The sequence below is a fragment of the Solanum dulcamara genome, chromosome 7 (genome assembly GCF_947179165.1).
Source record: "Solanum dulcamara chromosome 7, daSolDulc1.2, whole genome shotgun sequence".
NCBI classification, from domain to species: Eukaryota; Viridiplantae; Streptophyta; class Magnoliopsida; order Solanales; family Solanaceae; genus Solanum; species Solanum dulcamara.
In genome coordinates, this window is record NC_077243.1 from 10401073 (window position 1) to 10420372 (window position 19300).

Consider the following 19300-nt stretch of genomic DNA (forward strand, 5'->3'; position numbering starts at 1 on the left):
GATGATATGAGATTACACATTGCATAGAAGCGAGGTGGATGAAAAGGAAACTCACATCCGGTGTCTTGCGTGAGAATAATATGTCACTTAGACTTAAAGGTAAATTCTATAAAGTTGTTATTAAACCAACTACAATATTGTATGAGGCAAAAGTAAAGGAGAAGAGTGGGTATACCAGTTGGGTTAAAGTTAGAAATGAAGACATTTGTGACATGGAGATGTTGCCTTCATGATGAATAAAAAAAGGGAAGCGAGATTAGGATAGTTTGAGCATGTGGGAAAGAGATGCGTACGCCCTAGTATTTAAGTGTGAGAGTTGACTGTGGTGGGGATAATGAGACGAAGATGTAAGCCAAAGAAGTATTAGAAAAAAAAATATTAAGCATAATGTAACATCTCTTTCTTTTACTGAGGACACGATCCCATATGGAAGGACATGCATGTTGAGCATTATGGTATAAGGTTGTGGGCACTTGTGTGCGTACTATTATTATTAGTCATCAATTATCTTATTCTCCGATTTTTATTATTATCTTTGTTTTATTATCTTATTCTTCAATTTTTGTTATCATCCATTGTTTTCTTTTGCATCTACTGTCCTATTATTTACTATTTTTATAGGTTGATTTTTTTTTTTAATTTTCAATATTTGCTTTATTTAAGTTGAGGATATTTCGAAAACAATCTCTCTACCTTTTCAAGATAGTGTTAAGCTCTGCGTACGCACCACCCTCTCATATCTCACTTGTAGAATTATGCTAAGAATGTTATTGTTATTTAAACATGCATATTTTGCTTCATGTAAACCTAAACTTATATTTCCTTTCGTATTATTTAGCTCTTATGAGTATGACTTGACACATTCCTTGAGAAAATTTTAATTACAAATATATTTTATTAAATTAATCTTATTAATACAGAGAATAGTTTGAGAAAAATAAGAATAAACCTCTCATTATTTCTCATTATTAGGCGAGAAAAAGGTGGAAATAGGTTTTGACTAGTCTTGGAAAGATAAACATTATTTTGAAATTTCAAATTTGACCAAAAAGAATCTTTATTCTTGTGGAATTTGAAATTATAAAACAATCTCTATCTTGAAGTATTTTTTTTTATAATTCTAAGATAATAGAGTAGTAATGTATTAAAGAAAGGAGTGCTGGCTACATATTTGGGGCCTGGGGGGAGGAAATCTTGAAAGGAACTAGGACCATCCGCCGGCTTCAAAACCTCTGCTCTCTCTACTCCCATCTTATCCTCTTTCCTCCTCATAAACCCCTTTTCTTCCTTCCTTCACTCTACCCTAAAGATAATGTCTTCTCTTACCAAACCCTTAATCAAGAATTTATCCATGGCGACCAATTCTTGCCTTATCTCCCTCCCTCCCTTCTTCACCACCACCAAATCCATGTCTTTTATCTCAACCCCATTAAAACCCATCTCCCTTTCTTCCTCATTCTCATCTTCACCTTCTTTTTTATCCCTTAAAAAGACAGCTACCCAATTCCCAAGTTTTGTTTCTGTAGTGTCTGCTCAGCAAGATGATGACAGCCCCATTGTCCTTGAAGACAAAGAACAAGGTGGGGAATCGTTTAGCTTTGATTTTGAAAGTGGTGGTGATGCAGGGGAGAGTGATGAGGCTGAAGCCGAGGCCGAGGCCGAGGGGGAGGAGTACCAAGAACCTCCGGAAGATGCTAAATTGTTTGTTGGGAATTTACCATATGATATAGATAGTGAGGGATTGGCTCAACTTTTTCAACAGGCTGGTGTTGTTGAGATTGCTGAGGTAATAATGGGCTAATTTCATTGACAAGTTTGGACCTTTTTTCAAAATTTTAAAGAATTAGAGCTTCAGGTATCATGTGGAACTGAGTTTTGGTATTGCAGGTTATTTACAATAGGGAGACTGATAGGAGTCGTGGATTCGGGTTTGTGACTATGAGCACTGTGGAAGAAGCTGAGAAAGCTGTAGTACTGTACAACCGTTATGTGAGTTACAATGGTTCTTTTTCTTTGATGGATCTGTGATTATGGTTTATTCTTTTTGATTGAGGTATGAAATTCCATTTATTTAAAGCAGGCAAAAGAATAGTTATGTTAGATTGTTGGATTTTGCTGTCAAAAGTTGGACTTGAAGATGCTTCCTATTAGACATGAAACGTTTATTCCTTTTTGTTGCTGCAAATAAGAACCCCTCCCCCTTTTGTCTGACAGGTAGTGCTACTAAGAAACAATGTAGGTTAACTCTATATTTGTAGATTCAATAGAGTCTTTTTGCCTCTAAATTGTTATGATTCTCTAATATCATGTACAATGTGAGGAGATTCTCTTTTACTTTATCAAATTGTTTATAAAATTCAATGGAACTTAAATATCCAGGGTAAATGTTCATGAAACAAGTATTTGCAGTTGAAGGTGAGTTTTTGAATGGCAGGATGATTTTGATATCCATCCATTAAGGTTGTGAAATTTTGTGTATGATTTTATGACATTATCTCCATGAGTAAAATTTTTCTTTATGATAGTTAACTTATACATGACCAGAAGTAAAAGCATTCTCAGCTCACTACTGAAGGAAGGAAGCTGAGCTTGTTGGCTGAAATGCTTCCTTCCACTTTCCTGGTTTGCTTCTTATGTCGATAGCATGTGTAGAAAGTATTCACTCTTGATTAGCAATCTATCCCTAATAATGTTTATAGAAGATTCATACAGTTTCAAAAAAAGGATTCATATAGTCGCACCAATTAGTTTGGGTAGACATAGTTGATTGATTAATTTTTTTCCCCAATCAAGAGGCTGTTCCCTCTGGAAATTAGGGAGAAGGTAAAGGGCTTCCATAGTAGCTGTGAAGCAAGAGAGGAAGTAGAGAGGGAAGGGATGGTTTGTCCTTTTATCAACTTACTATTTACTTATTTAGATAACCCTGTTTGCATGTGAATCCCCTGCTATGAAGGGCATTCCTTTCTTGTATGGCTGCATCACTCTACCATAAGATTCTTGTATGACACATTTGATGTATTGGCATAGCAAATTCTGCTTCAAAAGTGTAGACTCTGTTAAGAAGTTAATAATTAGTGTAGAGAGAACAATAAATTTTCTCTGCAACCAGTTTATATTGAGTAGATTGCTCACGTCTTTGGATATTTACATAAATTTACCAGCCTGCTAGGTATAATGCAGATGAACTAAATTTCTGGTGCTGGATATGCAGTTGATCAACTCTAGTATACTGCAGGGTCTGTTTAAGTATCCTGTGTGTCATACAGTGGTACCTTTTCACTAAAGAGTCCTACACCCAACATTGTAACGAACTCTTCAACTAGATTTTGACATCATTATCCAGGTCTTCCTATTGCTTCTCTGGACAACCATGGGGAGGCTGGTAGTCCTCCATGTAGTATGTGTATTTGACTGAATGTGCTAGTCACTTCACAATAAAAGGGCAGCCCGGTGCACTAAGGCTCCCGCTATGCGCAGGGTCCGGGGAAGGGCCCGACCACAAGGGTCTATTGTACGCAGTCTTACCTTGCATTTCTGCCAAAGGCTGTTTCCAAGGCTTGAACCCGTGACCTTGTGGTCACTTCACAATGAATTTGAATAATAGAATCTGATGTTTTCCATGTGCTATGCCCTTGACCTGTCCCTTGATAAGAGGCCTGTCACACAATTCAGATATTTCTTGGTTATGATGTGTGACACATGGATACGTTGACATGTTACTGGACTATTTGTAGGAACTCTTCCTAATTTTCTATTTTATTTGGCTAGGATCTCAATGGAAGGCTCTTGACAGTCAACAAAGCTGCTCGCAGAGGATCACAGCCAGAACGTCCACCTCGAACATTTCAGCCTACTTACAGAATCTATGTTGGCAACATCCCCTGGGACATTGATGATGCACGCCTTGAGCAAGTCTTCAGTGAACATGGTAAAGTAGTAAGTGCCCGGGTGGTGTACGACAGAGAATCTGGACGGTCACGAGGCTTTGGTTTTGTGACGATGTCAAGTGAAGCTGAGATGAGTGAAGCAATAGCCAACCTTGATGGACAGGTGATGTGCACACACATTATGACACACACACACATGCATGATAGGAATTGATCATTCCATGAGTCCTTTGGTCCAACCATGAGTTCAATTCTAAATGCTTTGACACCTTTTAACCATTAGTATGAAAAAGAAAAAAGTTAGATCTCTTTTCTAGATTTTTAATGATGGATCAACTTTTTTACTTAAGACTTTTATTAGTTTTCTATGATAAATTGCAAAGTGACTTCAATCTAGATGTTTAACTAACATCAGTCTACACTCTAATTTACTAGATATCTATCCTGATTCTGATATCCTTATATTCTGAATCTTATAAGAGAACAAAAGAATTACCAACAAGTGCTTCCATACTGATGATGAAAATTTAAACTTAAATGATTTCTAACTCATTAATTTATTTGTAATTGCATGTAGTCTTTCTGCACTTACTTTATATAATTGGCATTGTACATGAGTAGACAAGCTATACATGCTAACTTTTCAAATACAGGAGTATAGTTTATAAACCTGTGTTTGTAAATTGGTATCTTATAGATAGGGGCGGAACCACCTTACAGTTAGGGAGTTCATCCGAACCCCCTTCAGCGAAAAATTACACTATTTATAAATGGTTAATAATTTTTTATGTATATATAGTAGATATCGAACCCCCTTCAGCTAGTGAATTAGTCTACTTTTTCTGAACCCGGTTACTAAAAATCCTGGCTCCGCCGCTGCTTATAGATATCGTATTTTGTGGCAAGAGACCAAGTATAAATCTGTAGTTGGTGTCATCTTGAAGTACCAATGACGTTTACATTCACTATTATCCCACCCCAGGCCCCAGCAAAAAGAAAAAAGAAGAAGAAAATAACTCTGGTATCATTTATTTGCTGCAGCACTTGAAATAAACTGTACTTAATTTTGCATTAATATCAAGTGTTTGGTTGTCATTTTTGGTATCCGTAACACAAATCCCACATTAGTTAGTTTGTACTTCCCCCATTACTTATGCAAACTGCGTACACCCCACCTTCCCCAGACCCCACTTATGGAATCACACTAGGTATGTTGTTGTTTATTTGTTAGCGGAACATATGTAGGAGCATGACTAAAATGGTTGTTATAGTATTACTTGCTTGGTTAAAATATTTCTTGTCATCCCATATTAGGTCCTAATAGTTCTTGTAATACCCTGGTATTGCTTTTAAAATTAGAAGAAAGCAATTCTTCGACTCTGGGTGAACTTTAAGGGGTCGTTTGGTTGGGAACAAGTTATCTCGAGATTAATTATTCTGGGATAAGTTATCCCGAGATAAGTATTTCATCATGTATATGGGATAACTTATTTCATTACTATGGTATAAATGGTGGGATAAATAATCCAAAGGCTACCTAATACCTCTAATCAAACGTAGGATAAAATAATCTTGCATTTTATCTTGGGATTATTATACCTTATGCCTCACACCAAACGGCTCCTAACTATAGCTAACCTGGTGGGCTTTACTTCAAGATAAACCGAACTTCACTTCGGGTTGGCATTCTTCTTTGGAAAGAGAAGTTGCTTGCCTTACCATGCCAATCACCTTAGCGGTGGAAGCTTTAGCAATGAAAGCTAGGCAAAGGAATATTATATATCAGTTACATATTCATTAGATAAGAGATTGTGGATCTGTCCGTAGTGATGACATCTGGGTTGGTATATTCAGATTTTGATATGATTAACTAATCCGATAAGAAATGCAAATATATAATGATGATTATCAAGTCTATTATAATTCAAGTATTATGCTTCCTGATGTGACTTGTTCACAGAACAAATGACCTCTCTATGTATTGTATGCTTAATACAGACGTTGAACAGTTAGTTAGTTGGTTGATGGTTATTCTCATTGATGGATTCTTGTTAGGCATATATTTTCTTTCGTGATCTTTGATCTTGAAGCTAATAGTTTATCTTCATTGTTGTATTTCAGACTTTGGATGGCAGGACGATCAGGGTAAATGCTGCTGAAGAAAGGCCTAGGCGTAACACGTATTGATTTTGATCGTACGTTTATTTGTTCAATTGACATAGCAGTCACAGTTCTGCAGCTATGAGCAGTTAGATTTTTATCAGACAAGTCTTTAATTTAGCTCTCTACTTGTAAGCTTTTATTCGTTGTTTACTTATATAGAGCACGGCGACTTTTTTGTGTTCTTTCTTCTGCTCTTGCCCCTTGGAAACTCTGAAGTAGAGGATTGAGTGCTGTACGATTTTGAATTCTATTTGTGGTACTGATTTGCCGTTAGCTTTAAACCTTGACGTTGGTAAAACTTATTCGGACATTTGGATGCAAAATAGATGGAAGTTTTAGTATGGTCAGGAGATTGTGTCCTAATTAAGCTAGTCTTCAAATGTTATATATGTACGACATATCAGATGCAAAATAGAAAAGCATTGTAAATTGCCTTACTGGTGTTTTGATGAAGGAGCTCACACTGGTTGTTCACATCAATCCAATGATGCATACCATGTGTATGAATATACATGATATATATTCACTACATTATATCACTTAACTACTTTAAATAGCATCAGCTCGGTGTGGCTAAAAGGAAAGGCTATATAAGTACAATAGGAGGGTACGGTTAAATAGGTAAGTGAAGGCGCTCTCTATAGCACAGTGGTCTTGTGTGAGTTCACCAACCTAATGCATCAATGCTGGGATTAAATATAGCAATCAAATGTTGGATTCCTAAAATTAAATTCAATATCAGTATTATCTCCAATAACACATGTTACCAACCGATTCCTTTTGCTAAACGAGAAATATATTACTGACAAGCCAAGAGAGCACAGTCAATAGCTTCTAGAGCTACTCAGGTTCTACAGGAGAGAATTTGCATGGAATTAAGTACAGAACCATTTAGATTGTTCATTCTTTACAGGCTAAGAGGTGAAACTGTACAAAACATCAAACTAGAGTGCCACAAGTGGAAAACCAAGACTACCATTGCCTGACAACCAGCTTTATGTGGCCTTTATCTGTGCTTCTCAACTAGTCACTGCCCTTTTATCTGCGCCTCCCGACTAGTCAGTGGAACATAACGGACAGAAGTCTCACTTCGAACACTTATTGAACCATCCAACTTTTTTTCTATAACCTTGAGGTCTTGAAAAAAAGTACCCACTGGAATCACCATCCTTCCCCCAGGCTTTAACTGGTCAATGAGATCCTGTGGAACATCAGCTGCAGCTGCTCCAACGTGAATAGCATCATAAGGTGCGTGCTCTGGCCAACCCTTCCTCCCATCTGCAACAATGCACAAGTTACCAAAAACACTCATTTGTCAGCACACTCGAGAAAAGTCCCATGGTGGGAGCATGTCAGACTGGAAAAAGAAATAATATTAACCAGCCATCTATGAACACTACTTCGCTACGGCGAGTGTCTCCGGAACAAACTATATGAAAATGCTATAAAATCATACCACCAACATGCAATGAAAGGGACCCTTCTTTTAATAAAGGACCTGCTGCACTCTTCTCAACATTCTTGATTGACCACGCAACCAACTCTGGTATATGTTCCACACCAACAACTCTACCTTGTGGTCCAACCATCAGAGCAAAACATGCTGTGAGATACCCCGTTCCTACATGAAACAAAAACCTATTAAGAAGCTGACTGCTGCAACATAATTAGCTTTGACAAGAAAAGGTCATCCTTCATTCATTCAAACAATCAACTATACCTCAATCCAAATAGATAGGATTTCATTGCTTACAACCCAACAACAAGAATACCACTTATGGCTAATACAGGAAAAACTTATACGAAAAAAAAGAAAGAAATAAGACAGACCAACTCTACGTTCAGACCAAAACAGAAACAAGCAAAGACGGTTCAACAATATCCTCTTCCTCTAACCAGACCCTAGATTTGATTCTTTCACTTCTATCTAAATTTGACCCACCAAATACCCAACGATTATTAAGATTTATACACCAAACTAACACAAGCTATTAACTGTTCACCTGGACAGGCCAATCGAGCAGAACATTTTGATAAAGAACAATCATGTGAAACATTTAACATCCTTCTGAAAACGTTATCTCCACATTGGATTAGAAGTTAATTTTTAACATTAAGATTCATGAATTTCATAGCACAAGTGTAGAGTTGATACTACACCAAACTGTTATGCTTGCTGCTAGATGGCATCCGTTTGACATGCAACCACAAAACAATGAACTTGAAAATGAGAGAAAAAAACTGTGCAGCAAAAATGGTTCACTTTCTCAATCCAATGATGGTGTTGAATCTGTTGATACATGCTCACAAGAAAAACGTTATTGATCTCAGGAAAACATAAACAACCTAGTCCAAAATATTGAGAACCAATAAGCTGCTATGTAATCATTCACAGAGTGCATGCACATAGGTCATTTCAGATTATCTACCCACATGAAAAACCAGGCAAGTTAGGAGAATGACCCCCTTAGAGAGCTCTATAAATAGCATCTCACTTATCCCTGTGAAAGCACAATTCAATCACATCTTGGACAACATTTTCTGGATAGAATCAAAATCTATCCTAAGATCTCAAATTGGACAAATGGAATTTTCTCTGCTACATTTGAACAAATAAATACATGCTTCTGAATTGTTATCCCCCAAATTGTTATCTACCCACATGAAAAACCAGGCAAGTTATGAAACTGACCCCCTTAGAGAGCTCTATAAATAGCATCTCACTTATCCCTGTGAAAGCACAATTCAATCATAAATGGGGTAACGTTTTCTAGATAGAATCAAAATCTATCTTAAGATCCTAAATTGGGCAAATGGAACTTCGTTTGCTACATTTGAACTAATTAATATGTGCTTCTGAATTGTTATCCCCCAATTAGTTTGTAGAAACGAGTGAGCTCAATATATAATTACCTGAACCGACATCAAGAGCATGCATGCCAGGCTGCAACCTGTCCTCCAATAATTCAAGGCACATAGCATGCATATGAGGTGCTGAGATAGTGGCATTGTAACCTATACTCATGGGGCTATCAACGTAAGCAGGAGTACCCTCAGGTACAAATAAACCCCTATCAACAGTTTCCATTATTTCTGTTACTGTCTGTGATTTTATGACTCCATATCTTCGCAACTGCTCAATCATTCCTTTGTTTCTGTTAACACTAGTTCCACTCCAAAATTGCTGTTGACAAACATAAAACAAGATTGAAGTAAGAGATAACAAATATGCCCATCTGGTGACCTGCTCAAGGTTGACCAGAAAACAGAAAAAGATGCACAGCAGTTAAAACATTTGAGTTATGTGACAAGCAAATAAATAGATGATGCAAGATTTTATTCATAAGAGGTAGATCAGAAAATATATCAGGAAGATTTGCTTTCTAGGAAGTCCAAGAGTATCACAAGTAACTAGTTATCCAGGCACCCCAATCTACCCTTTCTGTTCCCTTTCTCACTGAAGGTTGAAGAAAAATTCAATAAAAAAAATTCATAGTTATCTCTCCCAGGACATTCTTTAGATTGTGCCTCTCATTTAGGAACACTCGCACAACCCAGTACAATATAATAGCCAAAAGGATGTGAAGCTTTAATGCATGCACGCCAAGCCGAGCTAGGGAGTTCAAAGACTTGTCAATTGTCATCAAGACGCTACTTTAGAGGCTTAGAGGGTGCTTTGGATGAAGGTTTGAAGGTTTGACTTTGAAGAGTGACACTCTTTTGAGAGAGTGTGCTATGGTCTTTGTTGCTAGACAATGTTGATCAGATTGCTTGCTTGAAGAAGCATTCCTCTTGAGAGTAATCTTAGTGATAAATTTCTTGCTTGAAGAAGCATTCCTCTTGAGTGTTATCTTAGTGATAAATTCTTTGCTTAAGGATTCCATCCTCTTGAAGGTTATCTTAGAAAAAATTTTGGTTTTAATATAGTCATTATTGTCTGTTAGTTCCTTGCTTGTGTCTGTCTTCTATCTTTTATACTTGTTCTTAGATTTAGGGTTTCCTTCCTAGTTTGGATTACATCAGGCGTGGAGGTTGACTATTCCACTTCACCTTGTTTACTGCTACTAATTTTCTTTCAATTCACAATCACAACAGAATAGCAGGAAATAAATCATTTGAAAGCAGTAAACAAAAACAAAATAATTAGAGTATAAATGATGAAATTAAGTGCAGAAAAACAACAAAACAGAGAGAAAAAGTACCTCCATTCGAGAGAAGAGAGAGTTCCCCGTGAAGAGAGTGGGATTTGGGACACGGCAGAAGGATGAAGAGAAGGTGGCAGATTTTTGGTGTTGGAGTTGGTGAGCGTACAATAAATAAGTGTGCTTTATAGGCGCACGGTAGCGGAAACCATACGCTATAGCTGACACCGACTGGAAGGATATTGAAGACGGCATTATTCACTCTCGTTGCGTCTCTATCCTTTAATTTAGCATTCTCTTCTTACTCCCACGTGTCTTTCTACAACTTTTTTTTTTTCCTTCTAATTGGGCCTTCAATTTTATCTTAGTATGGGCCTTAGCTAACTTTGTGGGCTGTCTACCCAAACCCATCGAAAGCCCCATGGGTCAAGCTTCTTGAATTAATTGCACTTTTACCCTTTATTAGCGATCGAACTTAATTATGTCTAGTGGGATGGGGCATAATTATGAAATATTATGATACATAAATATAAATTTGTACCTCACGAAAAAAATATGTATAATTTACATAAATCTTATAGTGTGAAGAGTTAATTACATTATTTTTCTATTTTTTTTCAAAATACAAAAAACTCTTTAAAATTCATGGATTTCAGATACATTGCTGGACTTCTCGATAAATCAGTAGACATCTAGATACATAGGGGAAAGATATATCCGAAAGGGATGGATATATCAGAGAGGGGATAGTACATCCGAATACATATAAGACAGATGTATCCAATAGGGGAGGGATGTATACGAGAGGGAAGAGATGTATTTCAGAGAGGAAGATAGGGATGTATCTATGGCTGCTTATCGGTCGGATCGGGCGGATAATTTTACTTAACAATTTGGTTTATAGGATATCGATTTTTAAATTTACTAATCCGCTAGCCAACCTATAAGATATCGGTTGATTTGGTAACGAATTATCAATTATCGAACGGTTATCAGGCGGTGTATCGGATAACCTATGAGAAATTCGTAGACTATTTGACAATGAGAAAAAACTTAAGTTGACATTGAAAAGGTGGAGTTGATTGAAGAAAAGATATACCATCAAGCAAAAGTCAAGAATACATTGACTTCAAATTGGTGACTCATATTTTTACAAAATTGTACACAATCAGAGCAAAAGACTCATGTCAATTGCCTACAGACTGAAAAGAAGTGTAAGTATATGATAATTCTTAATGGGTTAACGGTTTATCCGATAAGATAATTTAATAATCCACCCCCACACCAATATGCTGTTAATTATAAAATTTTAATCCGTTCCCCAACCGTTTATTCGATAATCCAATACTAATAAGCCAATAAGTCAATTTTACGGTTGACTTATCGGTTACGGTTCGATTTTGAACACCCCTAGATCTATCAGCAAGAGGGGAGAGATGTATCTGAGAGGGGAGGAATGTATCCGAGAGATAAAGATGTATCACTAAGGGGGATAGGCAGTGGCGAAGCCACCTTGTTGTCAGGGGGTTCGGGCAGAAAATTATACTATTTATACATGATTAAAATATTTTTTTATGTATATACAATATATGTCGAACTTCCTTCGACTAGTTTGTGTGTCTACTTCTTCAGATTTTGAACTCCCTCAGTCAAAATTCTAGCTCCGCCACTGGGGATAGGAATATATCAGCGAGAAGGGGGGGTGATGTATCCGAGGGGGAATTTTTGAATTTTTTTTAAATGATATAAAATTTTAGAGATTATAGTAAAACAAAATGTGTATTTAGATAATTTTTCCTAAAGTTATTTGTCTTTGAAGGCCAAAAATTAAAGACCAGATGAAATGAACCAATGTTCTTTAGAAGGAACTCAAGGTAAGGGAGGCGGAACCGAAGGATTTGATAAAATCAGCTATTAACACTTATAGTTAATCTGAAACAAAAGAATACTTACAAGTTTAGTATCCATGAATCTCACACTTTTATGTAAAGTTTATCACGATTAGTTATGATGTGATCTTAATTTAAGGTATTGTTTAGCCATAATAATTCACTTAATCCAGCTAATTCTTCTGCAATAATAAAAGATAATTGAATTTTAGTATATGCTCTCTCTCATTTAAATGAAATCGTGTAGATTTAAAAACACTATTTTATTCAAAAGAAGTAATATAGCAATCAAGCCTCAATTTTAAACTAGCTTAGTAATTATGAGCAAAAATATATATATATTCTATTTTACATGAACCCATTTCATTTTAATTTTCCCAATGGTTATAGTATGCTTGTTTCAGGACTCAATAAAAACTATTGTATGAATTTCTCACCAAAGTTGGAGGCATATCTTGGAAACAAAGTTTCGTTGATGGAGACCAAAAGAATCTTGGAAACCGATAGTTAAAGGTGTTTGTTTGGCCTCAAATAGTTTTTTGAAAAAAAATTTAAAAAAATTGGGAATTAGTGTTTGGCCATATAATTTGCCATTACTTGACAAATATATTTGACAAACATCCCAAATTCCCAAGTTCTAGAAAAAACTAGAACTTGAGTCAAGTTATAATATTTGGGAAGTTTTAAAAATTACCCCAAATTTTTATATTTTATAAAAACACTCATCATTTATTAATTTCAACTAATATTTATCTATCAACTTACTCCATTAACATGGTCAACCAACATCATTAAATAACATCTCTATCTATTAATAAATAATTAGACTATTTTGGAAAAGAATAGTTTTTGAGTGACAAGATTGAGAAAATAGAATAATTTATTTTTAATTCGATTAATGTATTGCTCTTGCTCATATTGTTATTTTGTTGTTGTTGATTGTTATCAATCATATTATAAGGATTTTTTTTAACGAAAAATGTTCATTATAAAATGATAACACAAATTTATGAATATATTTTAATAATTTTTAGAACTTACGAATACAAAAATAATATTTTTGAAACAACCAAATATTCTTGAAATTCTTTTTGGCTAAACACATGTTGAAATTTCATCAAAACTTTATCCAAAAATAATTTGACAAAAATATTTGAAAATTTGAGACCAAACACTTGCTTAGTTGGTTTCTTCTTCCACTGAACTTTTTAACCAAATAAGGAAATAAGATGGGTAGGGTGGAGGTGGGGGGAGGGGGTTGAGAAGAGTAGTCATATTCTCTTTGCACATATTTTCATATTCTAAAATGAATTAGAAAACTTACCTATATAAGCTATATTAATTTTATATAGTTGTTGCAAAGTTAAAACTTCATTTGTTACACGAAAGTCACTAAATTATTTTTGTATAAAAAAAATATGTTATCGGTTTGAAATGATAACATCGTGGAACTTTTTTTAGAGTTTAAGTATAATATATATTGTTAATATAAAAAAAAATAGACCATCAGTCAAAACTAATTTGACCCGATCAATATACGGCCCTATTCTAAATTTAAAAACAATTAAGATATCGATATAGCGTAATCATTAAGATATCGATTTTCAATTTATCAGTTATTGATCGCTGTTAGTTCGACTATCGATTTAACAATGAAGATATGACAATAAAATCATTGAAAATCTTTTAGAAACAAGATGAAAAACGAAATAAATCATGCACATGAGTTGACAGAATGCCAAAAGCAAACATAAATAACTTGTAGAATAATCGAGAGTTTGAGATAGTTAGAATTAAAAGTATAAAACCAAGCCCTAAGTCAAGAACTTTATATAACAAATGATATAAATATAATTTATTAATTTATTATCGAGTTATTAATAACCTATTTTAAAAAAAATCAAACCGTTAAGAATTGATAATCCAATATAAAAAAATTAAAATTATTATCAAAACCATTAAATTAATAATTCATCATTAATGAATTAATAAAAAAATTTAATTTAAATTATTAATTTGAGATCAATTTTGAACTACCGTGATATGAGTGGAATTAATTAAACTAGCTAGTAGTAGAATTTAGAAAATTGGATAAAATAAATCTTTTACTTTATCCAAAAAGTGCCGTACCACTCCATCCTCTGTACTCGTCACATTTATTACGTACAACTCACAAGAAAGTACAAAAAAAAACTATATAAACTTCTTTTATTGGACCACTAAAAAGCAACTGCAGTTGGATTTTGGTAACACTTCACTGTTTGCTCGCTTTTGTTCAAATGTGAAAAATAAATTGCGATTAGTTTTCATGTTGGACTCAATAGCAAGATGCAGACGAGAACAATAATAATAAATTTAGTATAATTTTATAAATAAAATTTGAGTATAGTAAAATATGCACAGTTTTGCATTTATTTTTATAAGGCAGATTAAAAATTATTTTTAACTGACCATCAGTAAATCATCTTTTTTATTCAGATTTGAAACCAACAATAACAAAGTTTATAACAAAATACAGACCAAAATCATATTACTTCTGAGCTACATGACAACAAAAAAATCTTGGAATTAAAATATTGTCTGATATTCCGGCTATTCTAATGAATGTGATTCAACTAGATATGCCATTTCAAAGAGAAATTAATACTTTGAAAATTTGCAGTCTGATTTTTTTTAAAAATAAATAAATATAAGTGATCGGTTATAGGTAAAAAAAGAATTAAATAAATTATTTTTAAATATAAAAACAATATATCTGACCTCTTTTTATACTTTTTTTGAGCCGAGGGTCTCCCGAAAACAGCCATCCTACCTTGGAAGGAGTAAGATCTGCGTACACTTTACCCTCCTCAGACCCCACGTTGTGGGATTTCACTGGATTGTTATTGTATAAAAACAATACTTAATATTTGAAAAAGACTAAAAATGAAAGAATATCACATAAATTGAAATAGATACCTATATATAGCTATATTAATTTTATATAGTTATTGCAAAGTTAAAACTTCATTTGTTACACGAAATCACTAGATTATTTTTTGTATACGAAAAAAAAATTATGTTATCGGTTAGAAATGATAACATAGTTAAACTTTTTTTAGAGTTCAAGTACATTATAATTTTTTTTTATATTTAGACCATTAGTCATCCTTTTTATGTGGCGTAGTAAGTAATACATCTTATTTATAAGACTTTAATTTTTTTTTAAAAGAGATATATCTATAGATTTATTTAATAATGTACCAATTAATTAGATTGATGATATACATAATTTAAATTTAAAGAGTTAATTAAATTAGTTTCGATTTTGTTGTTGGATCTGGGGATGGACTGCATATTGGTTGGGTCTCGATTTGACTTATTCGTTATTAGTTTGTAGACATGGTAAATCGTTATATTATAGAATCATTTTTTTTATGGGAATAAAGGATTTTATTCATAATCAAACTAAAGAGTCACTACATAAGGAGACTAGCCTAGGCAACATAGTGTCTATTTCATCATTTTCAAAACAGAAATAACAAAAGCGGGGGTATTGGGATACAACATTAAGTTTCCAAAAATATCAAGATCGCATCCTTCCTGCTTCATGCAATAATAGGTACCTATAATTGTCAATTAAATTTTGATAGGAACAGTCTTTGTTAGATAACATGCCAAAGATTTCACATTAATCAGTTTTGAGTACTAAAAGTGTTAAGTTGTTTTGTAAAGTGAGCTTTAACCCGTGAAGCAGAGCCAGTGCTTTCATGTAAATGTTAGTGGCCTGGTATATTCTCATTTTGAAAATCATGACCCATTTTTTATTGTGTTTTCTGAAAACGCCTCTAATTTCTCCTGCCTGGATTGAATTTGCAAGCTCCGTCTATGTTGAGTTTGAAAACGATCTTATTTGTAGGTTCTCAATTGATCTAGATGGTACTTTTTATCCTCTTTGGAGCATTTTTACTAGTCATAAATTTATATTCTAGTGTATCATTATATACTTATCTAATCAGAGGAGGTTTAGTATTATTTTTTTGAAAAATAATGCCATTTCGATTGTTCCAAATTTGCCATAGAAGAAAGGGAATAAATTCAAGCTAGGTTAGGATATCATCCCAAGTATCTATTGATTTAAACTGCTTCAACCAAGTGACCATGGTTTCTTGATCATTAGTATGGAGTGGATAGTTATGGAGCCGGTTTGTTTGCTCTCACAAAGTCATAGAGCAAGTGCATTTAAAAAGTAGATGTTCAGAGTCTTTCATATATATATATATATATAGAGAACCATTAAGATATCGACTTAAGTTATTGATTGTTATCGATTCGGCCATCGATTTAATCATGAAGATTTGACAAAAAAAATAATTGAAAATATTTTAGAAACAAGGTGACAAACGAAATGAACCATGCACATGAATTGACAGAATACATCTTGCTCAAAAACAAACACTAACACCTTGTAGAATAACTGAAAGTTTGAGATAGTTAGAAACAAAAGTATGAAATCAAACCTAAGTCAAGAACTTTATATAAATACTAAATGAAATATATATATAATTTATTAATTTACTATCAAATTATCGGTTAATCCGTTGAAAAAATCTTAAATCGTTAAGAATCGATAATCCGATATAAAAAAATTCAAAATAATTATCGAAACTACTAAATTAATAAATAATTATCAATAAATCAATAACTTTATTTTCGATTGAAATTATTGATTTCAGATCAATTTTGAAGGAACCTAATAGTATAGGGGAATTAATTAAACTAGCTAGTAGTAGAATTTAGAAAATTGGATAGAATAAATCTTTTACTTTATCCAAAAAGTGGCGTACCACTCCATCCTCTTTACTCGTCAGTCGTCACATTTATTACGTACAACTCACAAGAAAGTACTAAAAAAATATAAAATTCTTTTATTGGACCACTTAAAAAACAATTGCAACAGAAACCTCAGTTGGATTTTGGTTCACTTCACTAAAAAATTGCGATTACTTTTCATGTTGGACTCAATAGCAAGATGCAGACCACAGTAATAATATTGAATTTAGTGTAATTTTATAAGTGAAATTTGAGTAAGGTTATTGTCTTATATTTATTTTTATAGAATAGATCAAAAGTTATTTTTGATTGATCATTATCAAGTCTCTTTTTTTATTTAGATTTGAGACCAACAATGTAAATAAGCTGACACAAATAAAGTTTATAATAAGATACACACCAAAATCATATTACTTCTGACCTAGATAGCAACAAAAAGAATCTTGGAATAAAAATATTGATTGATATTCTCGTTATTCTAATGTATGTGACTTTATTCAACTAGACATGAAATTTCAAAAAGAAATTATTATTTTGAAAATTTGTGGTCTGATTGTTTTTAAACATATAAGTGATTATATATCATTTCAATGAGGGTAATATAAGAATTATATAAATTATCTTTTAATATAAAATTTAATACTTATTATTTGGAAGAGACCAAAAATGAAAGCATAGATCACGTAAATTGGAATAGGTGTAAACTTTTTTCTTTTTAATCTTTAGTTAGGTTTGTTAAAGTTAAATCCAAAGATGAGAGATGAGTAATTAATTTCTCGTATTCCATAATCACCTTGGAACGTCACCATAACACATGAAACATGTTTTTCAATTCTTCCCTAATTTTCCTCTTAACTTTTAACCCTAAAACAAATTAAAACAGACAAAAAGAAAAAGGAAATAAAAGAAATCTTCATTGGAAATGTTTTAAAATTCCAATTATGATCCGTTGCTTGGAGTGGACAATCTAGTCCTAGGAGTATATTATCTAATTAAAGTTTCTATGTGTTTGTCTTGTCTTTTTATTTATTATTTATTGGGATGTACCCTAAAGAGGCAAGTGATAGTCTAATTAAGAATACTCTCGTCACTTTATAAGTGGGACAACACGAACAAATACTAATATACTAACAAAAGGAGTAAAGGTCATCCCTACATATATTCCTATCTTCTTCTCATCATATATACTAGTAATAGGTTAATAAGCAGCTTGGTGAAATTTAAAAAAATAATAATTTATTTTTAAAATAAAAATAATATTTAAAAACTAGAGTTGTGTCTAACCATATCTATAAACTAAAGTTGTTTTTTAAATTTTACGAGTAATTTGAAATGAAAATATTTTTTTGATATTTTTTAAATTTTAAAATTCAACTTCAAATTGAATTTTGAGTTTTTTCTGAGATTTTATGATCAAATATAATTTTTGAAATTTAACTCAGAAAAAAAAAGTAAAAGAATATGGCCATTAAATGCTCCCGATTAATATCGACGAGTTTGGAGAGAACCAATTAGATTAAGAGTGTGTTTGGTATGTAGGAAAATATTATTCAGAAAATATTTTATATATTTTTTTGTTTGATTGGTTTAAATATTTTGAAAAATATTTTTCAAATTAACTTATTTTCCTCAAATTTAAAGAAAATGACTTCCTTCCAAAAATTAAGGAAAATATTTTCCAAAAATCTCCTCAAACCTAAATTACAATGTTTTCTACATTTTAAAAATTTAATTTTTTTTACCCCATTTCCACGTCGACCACCCTACCCGCCAAAAAATAAATTAAAAACTTTATTTTTTTGAAAAATATTTCAAAATTTAAGAATTTTATTTTTTTCACCCCGCCCCTCATCAGCCCCCACCCACGCCTCACCCCTCACCCCGCCACACAAAAAAAATTTAAGAATTGATTTTGAAATATTTATTTTTGAAAAATATTTCAAATTTTGAAAATGTAATTTTTTTAACCCCCCCACCCCACACACACATACAAAAAAAAATTAAAAATTTATTTTTAAAAAATATTTTAAGTTTTAAAAATTTAATTTTTTCACCCCACCCATAACCCCGACCCTCTGCTAGCCCCCCCCCCCCCCCTCCCGCCCCACTCCCAAAAAATATTTAAAAATTTATTTTTTAGAAAAATAAAATTATTTGAAAGTCAGGTTTGGTCGAATTTCGGTTCAAAAATTGGGATCGAGTCTAAATTTGAAAGTCGAATCTTGGATTGAAAATCGAGTTGGATCCCACATCAGGTGTCGGGGTCGGATCCCGAGTCAATTACTAAAGTTAATTTTAATGTCAGAAATTATTTTCCTAAAGAATATTTTCTACTCTCTAACTAAAAGTAAAAGATATTTTCTAAAAAATATTTTTATTCACTAACCAAACAATAGAAAATATTTTT

At 33.0% G+C, this 19300-nt stretch overlaps 2 protein-coding genes across 2 annotated transcripts; one reads left to right on the plus strand and one right to left on the minus strand.

The window, feature by feature from the left end:
• The first annotated feature begins 1156 nt into the window (after positions 1-1156).
• LOC129896553 (28 kDa ribonucleoprotein, chloroplastic-like) lies at positions 1157-6235 on the plus strand. The gene is made up of 4 exons (XM_055972487.1): positions 1157-1786; positions 1888-1989; positions 3769-4050; positions 6009-6235. The coding sequence occupies exons 1-4, from the start codon at positions 1313-1315 to the stop codon at positions 6072-6074; spliced, it is 924 nt and encodes a 307-aa protein (XP_055828462.1). The 5' UTR covers positions 1157-1312; the 3' UTR covers positions 6075-6235.
• Positions 6236-6828: 593 nt separating this feature from the next.
• LOC129896554 (protein-L-isoaspartate O-methyltransferase 1-like) lies at positions 6829-10468 on the minus strand. Its single transcript, XM_055972488.1, has 4 exons — positions 10253-10468; positions 8964-9234; positions 7507-7671; positions 6829-7328 (listed from the first exon to the last, which is right to left on the minus strand). The coding sequence occupies exons 1-4, from the start codon at positions 10445-10447 to the stop codon at positions 7078-7080; spliced, it is 882 nt and encodes a 293-aa protein (XP_055828463.1). The 5' UTR covers positions 10448-10468; the 3' UTR covers positions 6829-7077.
• Positions 10469-19300: the final 8832 nt, after the last annotated feature.